Source organism: Thermobia domestica, chromosome 15 (genome assembly GCF_964235325.1).
Source record: "Thermobia domestica chromosome 15, izTheDome1.hap1.1, whole genome shotgun sequence".
Lineage (NCBI taxonomy): Eukaryota > Metazoa > Arthropoda > Insecta > Zygentoma > Lepismatidae > Thermobia > Thermobia domestica.
This window is the reverse complement of record NC_137468.1, coordinates 77,285,913-77,306,232: the sequence shown is the minus strand read 5'-3', so window position 1 is coordinate 77,306,232 and position 20,320 is coordinate 77,285,913. Positions and strand designations below refer to the sequence as shown.

Below are 20,320 nucleotides of genomic sequence, written 5' to 3'. Positions count from 1 at the left end.
TTCTCAAAACCCCCACCTTTTAAAAATCTGAATTTCTTATAACTATTGAAGTACCGAAGTATTTAATATCCATTAACCGTTCATGCGGCTGCAGCCCTCAACATTCGCAATTAATCACTGAAATTTCGATTTTTGTACTTGGAACGTAAATATTTCTTATGGGCATTAGCTCCTGTACACAAGGCGATTTGAAAGGGAGTTATAAAAATTTTGAGAGTTGAATCCTGATATCCAATCAAGTAGAAAAGTTTCTATAAACATAAGTCGAATTCTGCTTCGTTTTCGAGTTATAGGGTTTCCAACTCGGGACCCAAAATCGGCTCGCGACAATGGAAAATAAAATATGTATTTCGCGTTAAATCGGAAATTATGCGTTAAAGTCATTATGAAATTCAGAAAGTTGATTTATATCAATATGATGATTTTTACGTGCGTTGCAATTCGTTTGGCAGTGTTGCCAACTTGTAGAAATTTTGTTTCCAAATGACACTACGTGGTTTTCATTGGATATTTGGTATTCATTAATGATTGTAAACATCATACGAAGCACAATTTTCCCCACGCCACCACAGTTTTCGAAAACTTTCAGTATTTCATTAAAAGGTTTTATTTAGTGCATTATTGATAGTTTGAAACATTGAATGTGAATTTCCAAAATGTGCAATAAAACTACGTGCGTGTAAGTTGTAATAGTAATAATAAAAAGAAGAAGAAGAAGATGATGATGATGAAGAAAAGTATTTTTATTATTGCAGACCTCTCGTTACTCTACACATCAAGTTCGAACTTGTTCAAGAAGTTCTGCTGCACCCACTAAACAGTTCGTTACGTGATTCGGTGTCGTGAACATCGCCTAGTGTTCTCTGGAACCAACTGTTTAGTGGTTGCAACAGAACTTCTTGAACAAGTTCGAACTTGATGTGTAGAGTTACGAGAGGTTCTGCAATGATAAAAAATTTTCTTCTTCGTTTTCTTCTTCTTCTTCTTATTATTATTATTACAAATTACTCAGACATAGTTTTCACTCAACATTTTGGTTTAACTAATAATGGTAAACATCGAATGAAATTCACATTCAATGTTTCAAACTATCAATAATGCACTAAATAAAACCTTTTAATGAAATATATGCCAGTTTTCGAAAACTGACAACGTGGAGAAAATTGTGCTTCATGTGATGTTTATAATCATTAATGAATACCAAATATCAAATAAAAACCATGTAGTGTTATTTGGAAATAATATTTCTACCTACTTGGCAACATTGCTAACCGAATTGCAAGGCACGTACAAATCAACTTTCTGAATTTCATCATAACCTTAACGCATAGTTTTTGATTTAACGCGAAATATATATTTTATTTTCCTTTGTCGCGAGCCGATTTTGGGTCCCGAGTTGGAAACCCTGTAACTCGAAAACAAGGCGGAATTCGACTTATGTTTATAGGAACTTTTCTACTTGATTGGATGTCAGGATTCAACTCTCAAAATTTTCACAACTCCCTTTCAAATCGCCTTGTGTACAGGAACTAAATGCCCATAAGAAATATTTACATTCCAAGTACAAAATTCGAAATTCCAGTAATTAATTGCGAACGTTAGGGGCTGCAGCCACATGAACGGTTAACGGACATTAAATACTTAGGTACTTCTCCAATAGTTGTAAGAAATTCAGATTTTTAAAAGGTGGAGTTTTTGAGAGAATGGCGGCCAAACACGGCGTCTTAATGAAATTTTCAGCTTTTCATCATAGTATAACGTACAATGTAATAATCAGAAACGTAAGTCCTGTACATTTTCAAGAGAGATGAGTAGATTTCGATGCTAGAAGCAGAGGTTGATATGTCTTCTGAGGACAGAAGTAAAAATGTTTGAAGTTAGCAAGATTTTCATTAAAGTTGGCAACATTGCGAGTGAATTGCGCGATTCCTATTCGACCAACAGACGAATTTTTCCCTTCCACCGAAACACACTACTTTGTATTCTTCCTACTATTGAGATTATGTTACTAACTATATTCGTTTCTCTACAATAAAAGTTTTAATTTGACATGTTTTTCGGTTTTTGGAGCAATCCGAGAGGAGGGCAGCCATCTTGGAAGGCTGTATATCAAAGGAGAATTTTTTTCAGCAAAAAGAAAAAATATATAATATTGCATGTAGAACTAGTGATGGGCAGTGGGAATATTCCCGGTGGGAAGGAAAATAAAAAATGGGAATATTCCCGGGTTTTTTCCTTGGCATATAAATTCCCGGGAAGGAATTTATTTCCATTTCTTTACTTTATCTTCCAAATTATAAGAACCACGGGTCTAATTACTTTATTTTCATTTATTATTATTTACTTCTAAGTTTTAAATAATTTGGAGATTAAAAAGATAAAATTCTTTGACAGTACTTTATATAACTAATAATATGATATTTTAAGTTCCATTTCCATTTGCACTAGAAAGTAGGAAACTACTAATTTACAAATGATGAGAAGGAGCCAGTTTGTAAAGTAATGTAGAAATTATGTAGAAATAGAGATGAAGTACTACCAATGCACCCCGAACCATCGTTAGTAATAGACGTCGGTCTGTCTCCTGTCTCTGACTCGAATTTCTGAAAAGGTGCTTGGACATCTCTTACATGTGAATTAACGCATGAAATTTCGAGTAACAGGTAGAAAGAAAAGTCGTGTTTGGCAATGTTAAGTGCTAAATTATAAAACTAGGTCAGTATCTTGCAAATATTGTAAACATAAATATGTATGCACAAATGTGTCTTGTAAGACATGGTGCGACATTTGTCTTGTGACAGTTACACAACCTAATTTGTTTATAACGTTTAAAAATTTAATATGTTTATAATATCAATAGTAGAGTCAAGTTTGGAAAATCCACTTACATTTAATTTAAACTGTTTAGCGGTGTAAAAGTATATGGACTTACTATACCATTTTTTTCACATATTTACTTGCATACAATATATTGTAACTAAATTTACATTTATGCGTACTCTCCAAATATAATAAAATATTAATAAAACAACATAATACCGTTCAGAATATACATTTTGAAGAATCCTCTGGACATAGCAGTAACAACATACGGTGATAAGAAACGAATTTACCTTTGAAATTGTAATATAGTAATAGGACAGAATATAGTAATAGAATAATATAGTAATAGAATTCACTTTTCTTGTGTTTGTACATAAATTCCTGGAATATTCTCATTTTTGGGAATCTTCCCGGGAATTTTCCAGGGAATATTCCCGAAAAATATCTTCCCGGGAATTTACCCATCACTATGTAGAACCCATATAAAAAATATGAAATCTAAGACTATGATGGGGACCAATTGTGTCTTGCATGGACGACTTGAATTTGAATCGGTCAATTGTATAAATTGCAGTGGTGCTGTATAGTGTGAGCTATGAACTCTAGGAGAGAGAGAACCAAAGAATGGAAGCCTTGGTGGTGTTATAGAAGGACGTTCAAAAATTAGATGGGATGGATATCACATGAAAGGATAATGGAAATGAAAGAAAAGAAGTATACTGAAGACAACTTCAAAGAGAGAGGTTGATTCCACTCACTAAGACATGGAGGAATCATGCTCTTAGCTATGGACGGAATGGCGTAATGAAAAAATATCTAGAGAAAGGCTGTATTGAAGTATAAGTATTAAATAATATAAAATATAGGGAAGAAAAAGTACACCCAAATGAAAGTGTGGCAAAAGCTGCTCAAACCAATCGAAAATTGCTAACATGAGAAAAATGAGAATTCATTTTCTATTCCCATTATACTGTATATATAAATCCAATTAACAAATGAATCAGACTCACGCTCGTACTACTAACAAAAGGTTCAACAAACTCCCACTGAAAATTATTATTTGGATATTCAACTTACAAACACTGCACTGAAATAAATCCTTACCAAACCAACAAATTAAACCTTATATGAGAAAAGTAAAAACAACGATTATCACCTTCCATGTGCAGGTTTCAGCTTCAGAGCCAAATGCTTCTTCCACTCCTTGATGCTCACCGACGGTCCAAAAAATATTTCTTCATCCTCATCCGTGAAATCGTAATTACTAGCCTCTGACATTATTTAAACTATAAATAAATAAAACAAGTGATTGAGAAAAAAGTTTAAAAATTTAAGAATTCCATCCATCTACTTCTTGAAATCATTTCTGTGAATACTAGTTAAAGCAAGGAATGTGTATTTATGGAAAGTTATCTGGAATTTTATACACAGAACGGAAGCTTTCTTAAACCGAGGAAAGGTTACGGAGCGAATTAGCAACTTCTCGAACACTTTTATTGGGAGAGAATATGACAACTTTATCGATTAACAAAATTATTTGAGCTCAAAACAATGCTACATGGACATCTCTGTTTGGTCATCTGGATCTATAATTTATCGGTCCAACCCAAGCATACACTTCCACCAGAATGAATATAGGTCTTCTGCAGCAAGGCGAAAACGTCAACCATTTAACAAGCAGTTCCACACAAGGATTAGAATATCATACAAAATTCCAAACGTCTTAGCAATCAAATTATTTCTTTTTGGAATTTTGTTGAAGTCTTTTCAGTTAATCAAATGTAGAGAACACTTTCAAAATTATTATATCTTTGCTTATAAATGAACAACGAATTAAACATTACAAGGTGTCTGAGAATTCTCAGTCCTCTTAGGTTTGAGTATCATAGGGAACAATGTCAGTGTAATTGTAATTGTAGTGTTAGACTGCTTTCATCCGGCTGCTATACCTGCATTCAAATCACGAGAAGAGTTTTAACTATGAAATCAATGCTGATCTGTGGTTGTAGCTACACCGTGAAAAACGGCCAAAATAATACAACCACAGACAGGGCAAACAATGACACAGATAATGAATGCATTTACAGGTCGCTTTTGAAGGGATCCACCTAGCACAGCAATCCTGCTTGATTGGGAGAAACTGCGTGAGCTTCAAGATGTGTCAAAGGTAAATCGCGTAGACGACGCAAAAAGATACGTAAAGAAACATGTGCCTCTGTCGCTCGGTCAATTGTAATGCTAAATCGGTACACAAAAGAGCAGTTGAACTGAATATCGTCGTCTGAAATTCAACACCGCGTATCTCCAATTTCGGCGAATTTTAGTTTTTAATACTATTACAATCAGTATAGGATGGCGTACAATCTGGTTAAGTAGTACACCTATATCACGACAAACGGCTGTTATTTCCTTAAATACCGCGTATAATGAGGCTGAAGCTAGTTTTCAAACAGCTTTTTGTCTCTCCTGTAAAATTAGTAAAATGTTACTTATGTGGTATTGAATCTCAGACAATGATACGCTGCGTTCAACAATGCATCCTCACATTAAGAAAGACTGACATATGAAAGCATTTAGACCCATCTAACTCTATGGCCTATGAAACCCGGAGGTTCAATGCAGCGTTCACAAAAACTCTCCACGGACTTCTATCATTAGCCAATTGGATCCAGTTTCTACTTTGTATTCCTATTTCTGGGAGATCCATCTTAATATTGTCTTTCATCTGCACCTAAGTCTTCCTAATGGTTGTTTTCCGGTTTGTCTTCCAGTTAAGACTTTGAAAGCATTCCTACTGTCTTCCATCCTGACTACAAATGAATCCTACTACTTTGGGATTCGTTGAAACACATTTTAATTAATCTAACTAGTTTTTTCGGTATTCCGAATTCTGTAAGAATGTCGTACAATGTTTCCCTCCTATGCGAGTCGTAAGCCTTTTAAAATAAACAGCTGATGTACTGGGTAGTATATTCCCATTTCTTTTCGAATATTTATCGAATAGTAAATATCTGGTCGATAGTTGATCGATTTCTCTAAATCCACACTGATAATCTCCAATAATTTCATCTGCGTATGGAATCAGTCTTGTTAATAGAATGTTGAGAGAAATACCTCAATAATTAGCACATTCAATTTTGTCGCTTTTCTTGTGAATTGGAACAGTGATTGATTCTTTCCACTCTTCTTAAATGTATTCCATAGTTTTTCTCTTTTTATTTTTAAAAAAAGTTTCGTAATGATATGTTGAATTCCTGTCGTTAAAAATTCAGAAACCTTCAGGGCTGGGTAAACCGTGATGGTGGTTATGAGTCTAGGAAACCGCACGATCAGATGAACAGTCTATTACGCATATGATCCATTAACAGAAAATTTGGTACTTTCCCGATTCTGAACAAGCTTAAGGAACAGTCAGTGCATTATAGAATTCGGAATTTACCGAATTTGCAGATTCCAAGCACCTGATAGGTGGTAACATTACTACGTATGTGATCAATGAATGAAAAATTTGTTCGAATATTCATATAACGTATATGAAAGTTAAAAATTTCAAGAATGTATAGAATCACCCGAAACTAAGCTCTTGATGAACAGCTTTTAAGATTATCATATAAATGTACTTCTCTCATGTTCTATTTTTTGTTTCAAAAAGAGGGTGTATGATATTTCGAAGTAAAAATACTACATACAATTTCGCTATTTATTCTTATCTTCTTTTTTTTAAAAAAAAGTACCTATTTTTGTGTATAAAAAGTTAAAAAATTATTATATATATATTGGTTAATCCTTTGGAATTCATAATGTAAATATGTTAAGAATTTAAAAAAAAAAACTTTTCGAAATTCGTAGTTTATTTTAGAGGTTCTATATTATTATCTATATCAACCACTAATCAAATGAGTTCTTGTGCTGTAGAGAAGCGAAACAATGTCTGCTTTATCAATTTAAAGCAAAATTTCGAAAAAGGCCCAAAATTTCCCAAGCAAAAAAGCGAAGCAGAAAAAACCGAGTTTTTTTTTTCAAAAAAGCCGGTTTTTTTCGAGTCCTTGTATCTCTAAATATGACACATCAAAATATAAACTGAATGAACTTTTTTGAAGACACCTCATTTTAAAAACAAAAGGTTGTCAACTTAGAAATTATTTCTACATAAAAAATAAAATCTTCTTGCGTGCAAAGCTATTCGTAAATTACTGTGTATAAAAATGAATTTATTAAAGGTATTTAGCATCTATTCTCCAGTAACGATATGTCTTGATCATTGAAAAATCAGAGGCGGTATGCCTTCATCACGGAAAAACCAGAGGCGGTATGGCATACCACCGCATAACGTCTCACTTCGATCACTGGATATAGTGGTTCACAGTAGGAAATATATTCTGAATTGGTGTGTTATTGCTGAATCCGAGTGCAGTGTCTGTTGTAGCATCAGTACAGCGACTTCAGTTACAGGTAAAGTACACACACACACACACACAAAAAAAAAAAAAAAAAAAAAAAAAAACTAAAGTAAATAAGTACTGCAATAGCACAGTTTCATTCAAGAACCACGTTTGGAGCCAAAGCCAATATCTATTTTATGATATGATACTCGCTGAATCAATGAAGGCAGCTAATCTCAGACGACATTTGGAAACGAAATATTCACAACAATAAGCTATTCAGCCGGTTCGCACCAGTTCGCTAGAACCAGTTGTAAAAATACTTCGAGTTCGCAGAACCGTTTGTTATATCCAGATATAACAGTAATTTTACCCAGGAACAGTAAAGTTTAGTTTAACTGTTTGTTTTTAGAAATTCTTACAACTACAGGGTTAAACATATGATCTCCCAGAACAAGGTATAAGCATTTATTTCTTAATCTCAAATGCTCAGATACCAAGACTGAGAACTGGGATTATATGAGTGTAGTGGTTAGGTTATTTATAGTTCAAACGCATACATGCCATTATCAACAATTGTCAATCCACTGCTGGATACTTTTTGGTAATCATCTATCTTCGGTAATTCGCTTCCAAGTTATTCGCAGTGATTCCTAATTTTATCACACCACCTTGTATTAGGATGCTGTGAGGGTCTCTTAATTATCACCAGTTAAAGATTTGCTTCTGTCTACCTTGTATAGTTTGTATCTGTTTCCTAAAAGAGCTCTCTCTCTCTCTCTCTCTATATATATATATATATATATATATATATATATATATATATGATGTTTCGAAACAACACCGACAATGTTTGGGAGGTGATTCCTGAAACCAAGATAAGACAAAAGGTATAGACTAACCTGGATGCACAAATGCTTCCTTTCGGAGATATAGGCTGCCAAAAACATGAACTTTAAAGGTCCATAGCTCCAACACTCGGGGGCCTACCGTAGTCGGGTCAAGACTTCACTTAAGAACTAGTATGTGCACTATCAAAATGTCCATGTTTCAGAATCCTTTGGTACTTCAACAAATTTTACAAAGGTAGTTGGTGAGTACTTCAAATTATATGCCCTTAGCCAAACTCCCTCTGAACACTGCTGAAAATGAGGTATTTCTGGATAATATGTAAACTGATTGTTGTTTTCCTTCTCTCTCATAGTATTGCAGGAATAACTTTTAGCAAGTGTAATTACAGCAAGTCCTCGCAATTACATGATTTAAGCAGTGTTGCAAACTTCAGCAATGTCTATCATATCTCCGGAATGGTTTGAGATACCGAAGTGTTGTAAACGGCAAAATGATTTGTTCGCGAATTGCAACCACACAAGTAATTAGATATGATACTTATCTAAGCATTTTTCCGAAATAAAGCCTTTTGAAAAATTTCAAATTTTCAAGCCCTTGTAACTTCATTGCTATTCCCTCAAAACAAGTCATACCATGACCATAGTATCCAACGCTAAGGTACTTCCGATGTGCATTGTCTTGTCCATCTCTGTTGTGCTGTATGTGTGATAGAGGCTTCCAAACTTTGGATGTTTGTGATATTATAACATATAGTATTACTTTGCAACACCAGGGTGTCTATTAAAATTCCAAAATGAAATTTCGTGACTTTTTCGTGACCTTTTCTTTACCAAATCATAAAATTTTCTAACATTTTCAAGATCGAATTTGGGTGCGAATTAGGCCGAATTTTCATCCATGCGATACAAACGTATTTTGCTTGCGATTTGGTAGCGTCTAAAGCCGACCACAGACATTTTTGGTGGTGAATTTTGACGTTTTATAGAACAAAATTTTTCAATCTGTACTTACATTTACACAGTTAAAAAATCGTGACCCAAAAGCTAAATTTCGTGACCGATAGACACCCTGAACACTGAATAATAAATGTGATATTCTAAGTTTTCGTTTAACATGTTGTTTGAAAGACGTAATAAACTGACGTAGTGCCATTTGAAAAAATATAACTTTATACTGGGTTAGCGGCGGGTCAAGATGTTAATACAGTTTGCATTGAAAAGTCTTTGGCAACCCCTAGAAATCTGAAATGGCTCAACAGCTATCAAAACTGAAAAACACGTATATCATCATTTTAACAGTATAAGTATTGAGAAAAACAAAGTTGCCCCAGGGACCATCGGAGGGTCCAAGACGGGATCCAACGCAAAAGTTGCAAATGGCCGTTTGAAAACTATTGTTAAAAGGAGGAAGATGGAAAAAGTCTTGTGGCTATACCAACTCTGTGTGAAATTGCGGGGGACTAAAAATGTTAACACAATCTTTGTTAGTCCAGTCAATAAACATTCAAAAGGGGTGTGCGTTGAGTACATGGTCGGGAACAGAACTTTTGACTTCAGAGCTGTGTTTGGAGTGGTTAGGAGGTAAACATACTAAAAGTCCCCGAATCCACGAGGTGAGCGGGGGAAGGTTTTTTTTTTTTTTTTTTTTCGTTTATATCTCCAAACGGTGGGTCGTAGCGAAAAAGCTTTTATGTTCAAAAAGAAAGCTGAGGAAATATCCTATAAGATTGCTTGTTTCCTTCTTTTCCTATTTCTAATAGTTTTCGAGATATCCGCATGCGAAAACTCAAATTTTCTAAACTTGCTTCCCCCCCCCCTCACTTTTATAGACAAACTTTGCCTTTGAGTACCTCATCTCTCAACTTCAGCCAAAAGCCATGAAAACACTGATCACTGTCTTGCTGTTTGTTACAAAAACGGTAGCGTTGTGTTTATGTTGAGGCTACGTAGTAGGAATCTGCAAAATGTGCGTATTCGTACGAGTTCGTGTCTACTTGTTTTCCTCCGTTTAATTAGGTATTATACACGTGACTCACGGGGACGCAGACAATGTTGGTCGACGACAAGCCTGGACACTTAATTTTGGTCGCTTCCGACAAGGCTGGACGACGACAAGCTAGGACACTTTCAATTTACCCTCTTGCGCGAGACTCGAACGAATTCCTGAGGTGTCCAAGCTTGTCGTGGTCGGACCCGAGAAGCCTGGACACATCTCATTTTGGGTCGCTGACGACAAGGTTGGTCGACGACAAGCCTGGACACATCTAATTTTGGGTCGCTGACGACAAGGTTGGCCAACGACAAGCCTGGACACTTAATAAATAAATGGATATATAGTTGTGTTCGTCATATCCTTCAATATTGGACAACTAACCATCATTTGTAGTCACTTGGTAGGTGAATACGAAAAGTCTCAAAGAAGCTTGGTATTAATCCACTAAACAACCAGATGTTCGTTTTCTAAATTAAATGATCTGACAAATACAACTGTTTATTCACTTGTACGGGTGTACAAGGGCAGTTAGTGTTATGAATGTACAAGGGCAACTGTTCTCTCTGATTATACTGCAGTGTTATTTTTATACCACCGTGATATAGATGCGAGCCATGCAACTCTATATTGAAGGGCATGTATGTATGAACTGGAAACGCCTTAACTGGTAGAGTTTGTTGGAACAGACATTTCAAATTAGGTCGTTGACGACAAGCCTGGACACATCTCATTTTGGGTCGTTGACGACAAGGTTGGACGACGACAAGCCTGGACACATCTCATTTTGGGTCGCTGACGACAAGGTTGGCCAACGAAGGTGTTCAGGCTTGTCAGGATCGACCCCGAGATGCTTTGACATATCTCATTTTGGGCCGCTGACGACAAGGTTGGCCAACGACAAGCTTGGACACAAAAAGAGTCCAGGCTTGTCGTCGTTCAACCTTGGCGCGGTCCCGACTCACGAGATCTCAAGTGTTACCAGATTGGTTGTTTGAACTGCACACGTCTCATGTAAAAGATGCCGTACTGTTTACCGCCGTAATAAGCGATTTACCATTTGACCCATTAGAGCATTTGATGTTTGGCCTTTCCAGCCACAGCTTCATACTTGTAAAGATGTGATGATACAGTGACCATTACAGTTGTGCCTAGTGTTGGTAGTACGTATAACCTCGTGGAATTTAGCAGTATGTAGGCCCTGTCATAGTTCAATCGACGTAGATGAAAACAGCTAGTAATAGTATGTTGTTGTTGATCTTGTTCCACGTTAGTCATCTTGTAACCGTACATAACGATTGTTAGGAGATGAGTGTGTGAATGTTAAGGGTCTTTACTACAACGAAATCAAACTACCGCTAATTTTAGAGTTTTTGTGTAATATCTTCAAAAACAAATGAAAATATTCGAAAAGCAGAAACGTATTGAACTAGACAATATGATTTTGCATGTGATACCGTTATCACAACTCATCTATCTGCTCTCGATTTGCAAATGTAGATAGATTTAGCATTTTTTGCGGGTTCTTTGAATAGCGGCATACCAAAAGCAGATAGGTGAATTGTGGTAAAGGTATCACATGCAAAACCGTATTTTCTAGTTTACTATGTTTCTGCTTTTCGAATATTTTTATTTGTTTTAAACATAGTACAGAAAAACTCAAATTAGCGGTAGTGAAAACACTTAAAGCAGGCGGGTTAGGGCAAAGAGTGTCTGTTAAACGGCACATACTGAATATGGATTCGGTTACTTTGCAGAGAGCCCGTGTAAATAGTTGATAGATGATTCTAGTTGGAGATGAAAACGTAAAAAGACTGATTAGTCTAATTGTTGTGACATTGACCAGTGTTGATTCTATAGGATTAAAGAGCTAGGACGGAATCTAGAGAATGTGTGTATTCTAAGAGGAGACTGAAGTAAAATATGGAAAACTCATAAAGTTAAGCTAAATAACAACGATGCAGTGGTGCTGTTAGAATTTGATTGTGTTGTTTGAAGTGTACGTTAGATTGTCATAATGAATGGGCACATTCTGGTGAAGAAGTAGAAATAATATCTTTGTTTGGAGAATGGGCACGTAATTATCGAGCCACAACTAGACGCTTTAATGAATTGTATCCTGAGCATCTCAGTGTCAGTCATCAATATGTCTGTCACCTTGTGCAAAAATTTCGAGAAACTCAAAGCGTTAAAGACAGACCACGCTCAGTACGACCAAAGATAGGGGAGAAACAATTATTGAAGTAATTGGACGTGTGACTGTCAATCCTACTACTTCTCCCAGAGAACTAAGGGGTAAACTTTATGACACACGGTCCAGTGTCGTCCTCCGCATCAATAAATAGTTTTTTTTTTTTTATATTTTTCTTTTGTTTCAGTTTTGGTTATAGTGTTAGCTATCAACAAATGGCGTTGTTGTTGGTTTAACTGCACGTGATTAAGTATAGTCTGAGTGTATATGACGTATAGCGCAACACGTATTCTTGTGTGTTACCTAAAGTCGAGCGCGCTGTGTCTGCGATACCTCCTGTGTTTCTTTAGCAGTCAAATACGTGTGCTTTCGTAAGTTCATATTATGAGTGCAATATGTAATGGCTGTGATATGAACTTACTTGAGTTTTCTACAGTTATACAATAACGAGAAGGAATTATTTAAGTTTCTTGAACATCACGGTTTAATTAAATTGCAAATAGATTGCCGTAAATGTGGGGCAAGTTTGAAGTTGTGTAAAGATAGAGGACATTACATATTTCAGTGTAATCGGCGGGTTAATGGAGTCAAGTGCTTTTGGTGTGTGTCTGCCTTTCATGGAACATTTTTTGAAAAATCAAAGTTAAGAGTGCAGCAGACTGTTCATTTTACTTTCCTTTTGTATTACGTTAAGGAAGGTCGCCAAAGTTTAATTGAACATGAACTTTGTTGTTCTTCTCGGACAGTTGTCGACTGGAGTGGTTTTTGTAGGGAGGTTTGTGTAGAGTGGATGTTGAAGAATTCGAGAGCTATCGGTGGTCCTAAGGTTGTGGTAGAAGTTGACGAGGCGAAGTTCGGGAAAAGAAAGTTTAATAAAGGAAGGCGTGTTGATGGACAGTGGGTGTTTGGTGGTGTGGAGCGTAACAACCCCGAACATGTTTTTTGTTTTTAGTTCCAGTTGCTGATCGAGGTAAAGAAGAAGATATTGCCTGGTACTATTATTATATCTGATAGTTGGAAGGATATAATTGTTTGATGGATGAAGGTTACGTACATCTACGCGTTAATCATTGTATAGAATTTGTTTGTACTTCAGCTAGTGGTGATATTCATGAAGAGAATAAGGCGCATTTAAATAGTGAGGAATTGGTAGTTCATACACATTCTATTGAACGTCGTTGGCGTAGTGTGAGGTATTTCATTCCTCATTTTGGAAGGAGACAGGAACATTTTGAAGGTTATTTGAGCGAGTTTTTATTTAGCCATACTCGTAATCGAAGTAGGATTGTGCATGATTTGTATTCTCCAGAATTTTGATGCATGATATGGCATGATTTTTGATTGCTGATTTGATCATTTTAATTCTGTGGTAAGTAGTCTTTTCGATTTTAATATATTAGAATTTTGGGGGAAGGAACATGGCTTTTTTTTTTTTTTTTTTTTTTTTTTTTTTTTTTTGTAATCCTTTGGGGAGGTTTGAGTGGCTTCCCCCCATTTGTTAATGGTGTAATAGCTGGAGCGTGCTTTGTAAACTATACCCTTAAAGGGAAAATTTACAATACACGCTCCATTGGAAAGGATGTTATCTATAACATTGGGTTAGAGCTGGAGCGGGTTTTGTAAACTTTAAGCCCTGGCGGATAACTTTAGAATACACGCTCCAGTATCCGTTTGTAGGTATGAAAAAGCACGTGGAGTTTTTTCATTTTTTTTAATAGCAAAATAGCCAAATGCGTTGGTTACCATATTTTATTTTAAACATGGCGGTATGTTTCTTCGCTCGAAAATAGTCCCAATGCGCAAGGGTACTTCTTTCGCTGTTCTGTTATAACTGGAGCGGGCTTTGTAAAGTTCACCCCTAAGCTTTAACACGCATAATCCACGAAGCTCAATAGATAAGGTCTTGAAAACTCGAAAGTTCCACCCTTACAAAATGCATATACAGCACAAATTCGGAGATGCTGATTTTGATCGGCGAATCGACATTTGTCAAATGACTCAAAAAATTGCCGAAAATAGACAATATTTACAAAACATCTATTTTAGTGATGAAAGTAAGTATGCCCTGGATGGACGTGTCAATACACACAATGTTAGATTTTGGGGGGATCAGAATCCGCATATACTCAGGGAAGGACACAGACAAAGGCCCCAGAAAATCAATGTGTGGGCAGGAATCTTGGGGGATCACATAGTTGATGAAACTCTAAGCGGCAAACTGTATCTACAAATTATCGACGTATTCTAAAGATGTTCACAATTGTTTCATATAGAAATATTTAAATTTCTGGTATTATGACAACCAGACGACATAGAAACATACGTTTTGCGCGTATGTTCGTAATTCATTTTCCTACTTGCAAGACAGAATTCATGTAGTAATATAATATTTCTAGGCAACGTGTCTGGTATTGACAACATTTGAAGCGGTAAGAAAAGTCAGTATATATAGAATTGCGTGTAGTTTTACTATATAGATACACACAGAAATTCGAAAAAAAAATACTTCTTTCTCTCTGGTTTTATTTTCTGTACCTTGAGCAATCATTTTCAAGGTGTGCCCTTGCATTCTCCAGTGCAGGTTCACTTTAACAGGTCTCCTGCAAAACTGTAAGCAACGTGTAGTTTTATTATACGGATCCATAGTAGTAGTACTAGGAGTAGGAGGAGTACGAATAGCAGTAATAAGAATAGCAGCAGCAGTAGTAGTAGTAGCAGGAGCAGGAGTAAGTAGAACTAGCAGTAGTAATAGTAGTAAGAATAGTAGTAGTAGTGGGAATGGGAATTAGTAGTAGTAGGAATGGGTTAGAAGCCCCGCAGGGGTTGCATGCATCCTGTTCTGAACACAAAATGGGGAGATTACAGACTTGCCAAAATTTTATGGAAGATTACGTGCATTTCAGATTCGATTTTAATTTCTATATTTACACGTAAACACGCATCTCAGAAGTAAGTGCACACCATATTTCCATTACTAATACACTATTATATTAAAAATATTAGAAATTTATTCTGTAAACTGTTATAGATATATGGATCCGTATAGTAAAACTGCACCTAGAATTCGCCTGTGACAATATCTAATACAGTCCTCTTTCATATGCACTCACTCATCTCGTCCATTGTAAAGTATTTGTAACGATTTTACACTAGCAATCCTACACTTGTAAACATAAAACACAGCTGTATTAATTACTATTTAATTTCATTTGCCTGCAGAAATTCGTTCCTTCTTCCCATGCAGAGTATTGAATTTTAACGGTAAATTATGCAAAATGTAATGTGCCTAAATGTGACCAGCACCAAAAATGACCGGTTTACTATACCGAAACACTATTATAAAATTATAATATACAATCAACATGCTATATTTATATTCAATATACTCAGTTATGTTTCTCAGCCTTGGATACTCGGAAGGCAGAACAAGAATGAACATGACTCCTAACTTGCATGGAACACATCCGTTATACTTACCAAATAATAACTATACAACCTAACTATAAAATAAGCTAATAACTCAATTATAAAATACGAAATAATCTCCGCTAGAAGAAACCTGATAGTTCTACCTCCCATGAGTGAAATACTAACAAAACTGTCTACTTTAACTTTCAAAACACTACGCTCACCTGATTTAAAACTCGCAGCCACTGTGTTAACAGTATAGCCAGCCACTAGCCAGGAAAAGAAAAGCCCCTTTAATATTATGTACAGCAAGGTTTCTCAGGTAAGGTAATTTCGGTGGAAAACAAACCGATGCGGCTTTGAATTAACAGTTAGATGAAAATTACCACCACAACCATGACTGATCAAGGCCGACAGAGTTCTAGATCACTGGTCTGTAATAAAGTAATCAACCTGGGGCCTTATGAAGAGTCATTCTGACTCGTGATTAGTGGCCTACTAAAGAGTTTGACTATAAACAACGTTTAATAGGAGCATACCAAGCAGAAGAAAACTCACGTCCTTGCGCTGAAACAGTGTTTCTATCATCAGCTTTTCTTACCAATTTGATATTATTAAGTAGCTTTTCAATGATTAAAGAATTGAAAAAAAAAAGGTGTCCATAGAACTACTGTAATAGAAAATAAAGTATCAAATATTGAATCAAAATTATGGCGCTGTATTAGTATCAAATTATAAGAAACTGGCATTTATATCATATGTAAAAGTAATTGACGGATGAGCCTTTTCAGTCGTCTTATGTACTTATAATGAATCTTGCTACAAATTCACGATCTTCAAGGACGCGCCACTGTCGCTCAGTAGTGGAGAATTCGTCTTTTGTGTGGTTGAATCCCTGGTTCACTTCCAGTTAGCGCCAAATGGGTTTTGTCTTGGACAAACACTGTGTGTGGGTATTTTTTCGAGGTTTTCCCGTTTCGTTCGGTGTTCCATTTTCTTCATTCCACCATTAGTTCGCTATAGTAGTAATCGCCCCACTTGGCCTCACTTTTTGGCCCCTGGGTCCCTGCCTCAGGACCCATGGTCCCTGGCCGGGGTCAATGACCTAGGGGTACCTAGGACCACCCCCTCTAAATTTTGGCAGGGGTACCATGGCCCACCCCCTAAATTTTGGCAGGGGTACATAGGACCACCCCCCTTAAATTTTGGAAATTGCCAAATCTAAAAATTTGGTATGGTAGCCTAGGACCATAGTATGTACCTCTATTAGTATTGGGTGTCTATGTCGTTCCCTTTCATGGGTAAAAAATTGCCAAAAAGTCAAATTTCGGGGGTTTTTGACCTAATTTATCCCCTTGGATGAGGTGTTATTACCCTATATGGTTATATGGTCGTATACAGGGGTCCATTACCTTTCATAAGACATGGGTATATTAATGCACCCATTGAAAAATTTTGGGAGGGTTACCTTGGCCCACCCTTAAATTTTGGAAATTGCCCAATTTAAACATTGGGTATAATAGTACAGGACCCTAATATGTATTATGATAAATTTGGATGGTCCACCTGGCCCACCCCTTAAATTTTGGAAATTGCCCAATTTAAACATTTGGTATAATAGTATAGGAACCTAATACATATTACTGTTACTTCGTTCCCTTTCAACGTGGGAGACCAGGGTTCGATTCCCGGAAGGCGCTCATGCGGTTCGGATTGTTATTCCTTTGATGAGATGGACTAACACTGTTGCAAATGAAATCTTTAGTTTACGTCCCACGATTAGGCTAAAGGAGACGGTGACTATGAGAAAGGAATGAAAGTGTGGGAGGAAACTGGAGCATAATGTTGCTTACCACAAAATTACTTCGAACCAGGGACCTCATACAGCAGAGGTGAACGCTCTACCACTGAGCCACCACCTTCCTTACTGGTGCGAATGAAGTAGAGGTATTTGGTTTGAGGTAATGTGTTTGTTTGACGTCGGGCAGACCCTATTTCACTTTTGGGACCCCCACATGGACCATAGCGAATGAGTTAGAGATGTTTTGCCCGGGATTGCATTACCTATTGAAATTTTTGCTTATGTTTACTCAGGGGGCAGGGATCACTCAGGACACATAAGATCACATTGATTTACATCAGGAGTTGGGGAGGAAGGGAGGGGAGTATCGCACCTCGTACTCTTTGATGAGTATAAAATATTAAAATTTGGACGTTTTTTAACTTATCCTATTATCTTTCACGAGACATTTTCGTTGTATAATAGAGTACAATGATTTATTTTGGGAGTTGTCGTTCCCTTTGGAGCCTTATTACGTTATATGGATGCATATTTAAATATTCCCTTAAATTTGATAAGCACTTTGTGATCTATTTTGTTCCGCTTTAGGAGTGAACATGGATACCTTGGAATCGTCCCGAGTTCGATTCTTGGAAATGTTGAGTTTAACGTCCCCTTGAAACGATGATGAAAAATGAGAAAACATCATAAACTTACTTCGTTGTGGATTGAAGCGCTGAGCCGCCGTACTCCATTCAGTGCGAACAGTTTCGCGTATGAAAAGAAGACGAGCAGATTATGTTACATTACACATTTCAGTGCGAGCAGTTTATACTAGGTTTATGTTTCATATAGAAAGATAGAAGATCTGCGTTGTCATCTTTTTTACTTCGTGTGCAACTTTGACCTTGAAGAAAACCTTGTTGACTCAGTGCTAGCATTGACGTATACACATAATCTTATTGTTTAGTTGGCTGTATTTAGAGATGAATCAGACATGTAAGGTTGCTGGTTCGAATCTAGTTGTGTTCGCTGTAACTCAGGGTCTGAGCGATACTTACCGAAATTTTTCCAGTGTTGCCAACACTATCAGAATGAATCGATTCATTTAGTCGGAGCAGTTTCGTGACGAAAACAGAATTTTGTTTTGCACACAAAAATTTTTCTGAAACAGAATTTTGTTTGTACATAAAAATTTTTTTCTGAAACAGAATTTTGTTTGTACATAAAATTTTTCTGAAACAGTTTTTGTTTTGTACACACAAAAAAATTTCTGAAACAGAATTTTGTTTTCGTACACACAAAATTTTTTCTGAAAACATTTTTTTTCGTACACAAAAATTTTCTGAATCAGTTTTTTTTTTCGTACACAAAAAATTTTCTGAAACAAAAATTTAGTTTGATTTTTTTTCCGCAAAACATTGATTTATTTTATCGGTAAACTGATTCAGAAAAAAGAAATTGAAATCGCAGTACAGGAAAAAGAATTTGATTTTAGGATGTGAAATAAAAACACAGAATCATGTTTTTGTACATTTATTTTTAGCATGTGAAAATGAATACAGAATTTCTTTTTTCTTCAAAGGAAGACGTGTCCGTGACGGGTACAAATTCTGTAAAGAGAAAATAAAACATATGAATATACATGGTAATATTTATTTTGTTTCCTGTGAAAGAAGAAAAACAGATTATTAACATCGAACTAACTGATCAAGAGAGAGTGAGGTGAGAAAAAGAAACGCAAATGTGACGTACCTGAATTCCTTTTTTTTCTCCACTGGTTTCTGCAAGGTGATGTCATCTGAGTTTTTGTCTTCGCTGTGGCCTTGTTGAAGCATGTCCCGTGTTGCGTTGATTCTTTGCCCCGTCTTTGGGAGGTGATGTTGGTGGTATTAGGGGAAAATATGGCTGTTATTCTGTTCTGGCTTTTTTATACCCATAGGGCAATGTCTCGTATGTTTCTGGTATTAATCGGCGTTTTTTATAGTTGAAACTGTACTTCTTTTCTTCAGGTTTTGTGACAAGATGATGATCGTGGGTTCTGTAAATTTTGTGCGGCGTGCTAATGGAGATTTTTTCATTCGATTGATTTATGATCATTTGCTCCAGACTGTTAAAATTTAGCTTTTGACTTGCAGTATAATTGAGTGTGAATCCACGAATTTTGCATACATAACTGGTTGATTTCGTGTCGGGGTTGTAGATTTCCAAGGCGTACTGTTTTGGGCCACCAGACACGAATTTTTTAATGTATGCTTTTGGTCCAATTGATCCCAGTTCATTTGACATTGAACCAAGAAATACTTCTGGTTCTATTGTGGGCTGTGATGGTCGCTGCGTGAATATTACGGAATCTGTATCGAAATATAGTACTCTTTCTTGCAGCAGTTCTAAATATTTGTAGAGTTCCAGACGAGCTTGACACGTTGTAAATGCTCCAAGGACAACATTAGCATTGTGATTTTGTACTGGAACATCATCTTCATACTGCCAATAAAGGTATAACATCGAATCGTTAACAGGTAAAATTTGGTTGACTTTTATATCTGGAGCAGTTAATTTCTGATACAGTTCTTTGGGGTCGTTAATGATGGTCGTTTGGCTGAAATTGTCTCTTATAGCGAGTCGTCCCCAGAAGGCATTCAAACAGAGTTTTGCAAGACTACGACGTGCTGAATTTGTCATTATATTTGCTGCATCTAAAGTTATGCCTTCACGTTGTTGTACCACTTGAATATACTGCTGCTTTTCTTCTTCGGTGACGCAATTGGCAGGCCATCCAGAAGCTTCCAGCTTAGATTTCAAAAATGTGTTAATGTATTCGCTGAATAATCCACCAGTCTTGGTTTCTGGATCATATACGGTGATGTCGTAATCCCAAATTTCGTAAATTTC

The 20,320-nt window shown here is 36.3% G+C and overlaps 2 protein-coding genes across 5 annotated transcripts in view; one reads left to right on the top strand and one right to left on the bottom strand.

Annotated features, from left to right (window-relative positions):
- The window catches only part of LOC145671099 (uncharacterized), a 79,161-nt gene extending 63,144 nt beyond the window's left edge, over positions 1-16,017 (bottom strand). The window contains exons 1-2 of one of the 4 annotated variants that reach the window (XM_081739865.1): positions 15,870-16,017; positions 3,980-4,109 (exon numbers count right to left, since the gene is read on the bottom strand). In XM_081739865.1, coding sequence (XP_081595991.1) covers positions 3,980-4,101 — 122 coding nt within the window. In that variant the 5' untranslated portion in view covers positions 4,102-4,109; positions 15,870-16,017. The other 3 variants (XM_081739863.1, XM_081739867.1, XM_081739866.1) reach the window with 3 other exon arrangements.
- LOC145671537 (uncharacterized) lies at positions 12,656-13,894 on the top strand (the record flags this gene model as incomplete). Its single annotated transcript, XM_081740726.1, is given in 3 exon segments — positions 12,656-13,150; positions 13,220-13,256; positions 13,259-13,894. Coding segments are annotated over 3 exon segments (828 nt in total), but the record flags the coding sequence as incomplete, so codon positions are not given.
- Positions 16,018-20,320: the final 4,303 nt, after the last annotated feature.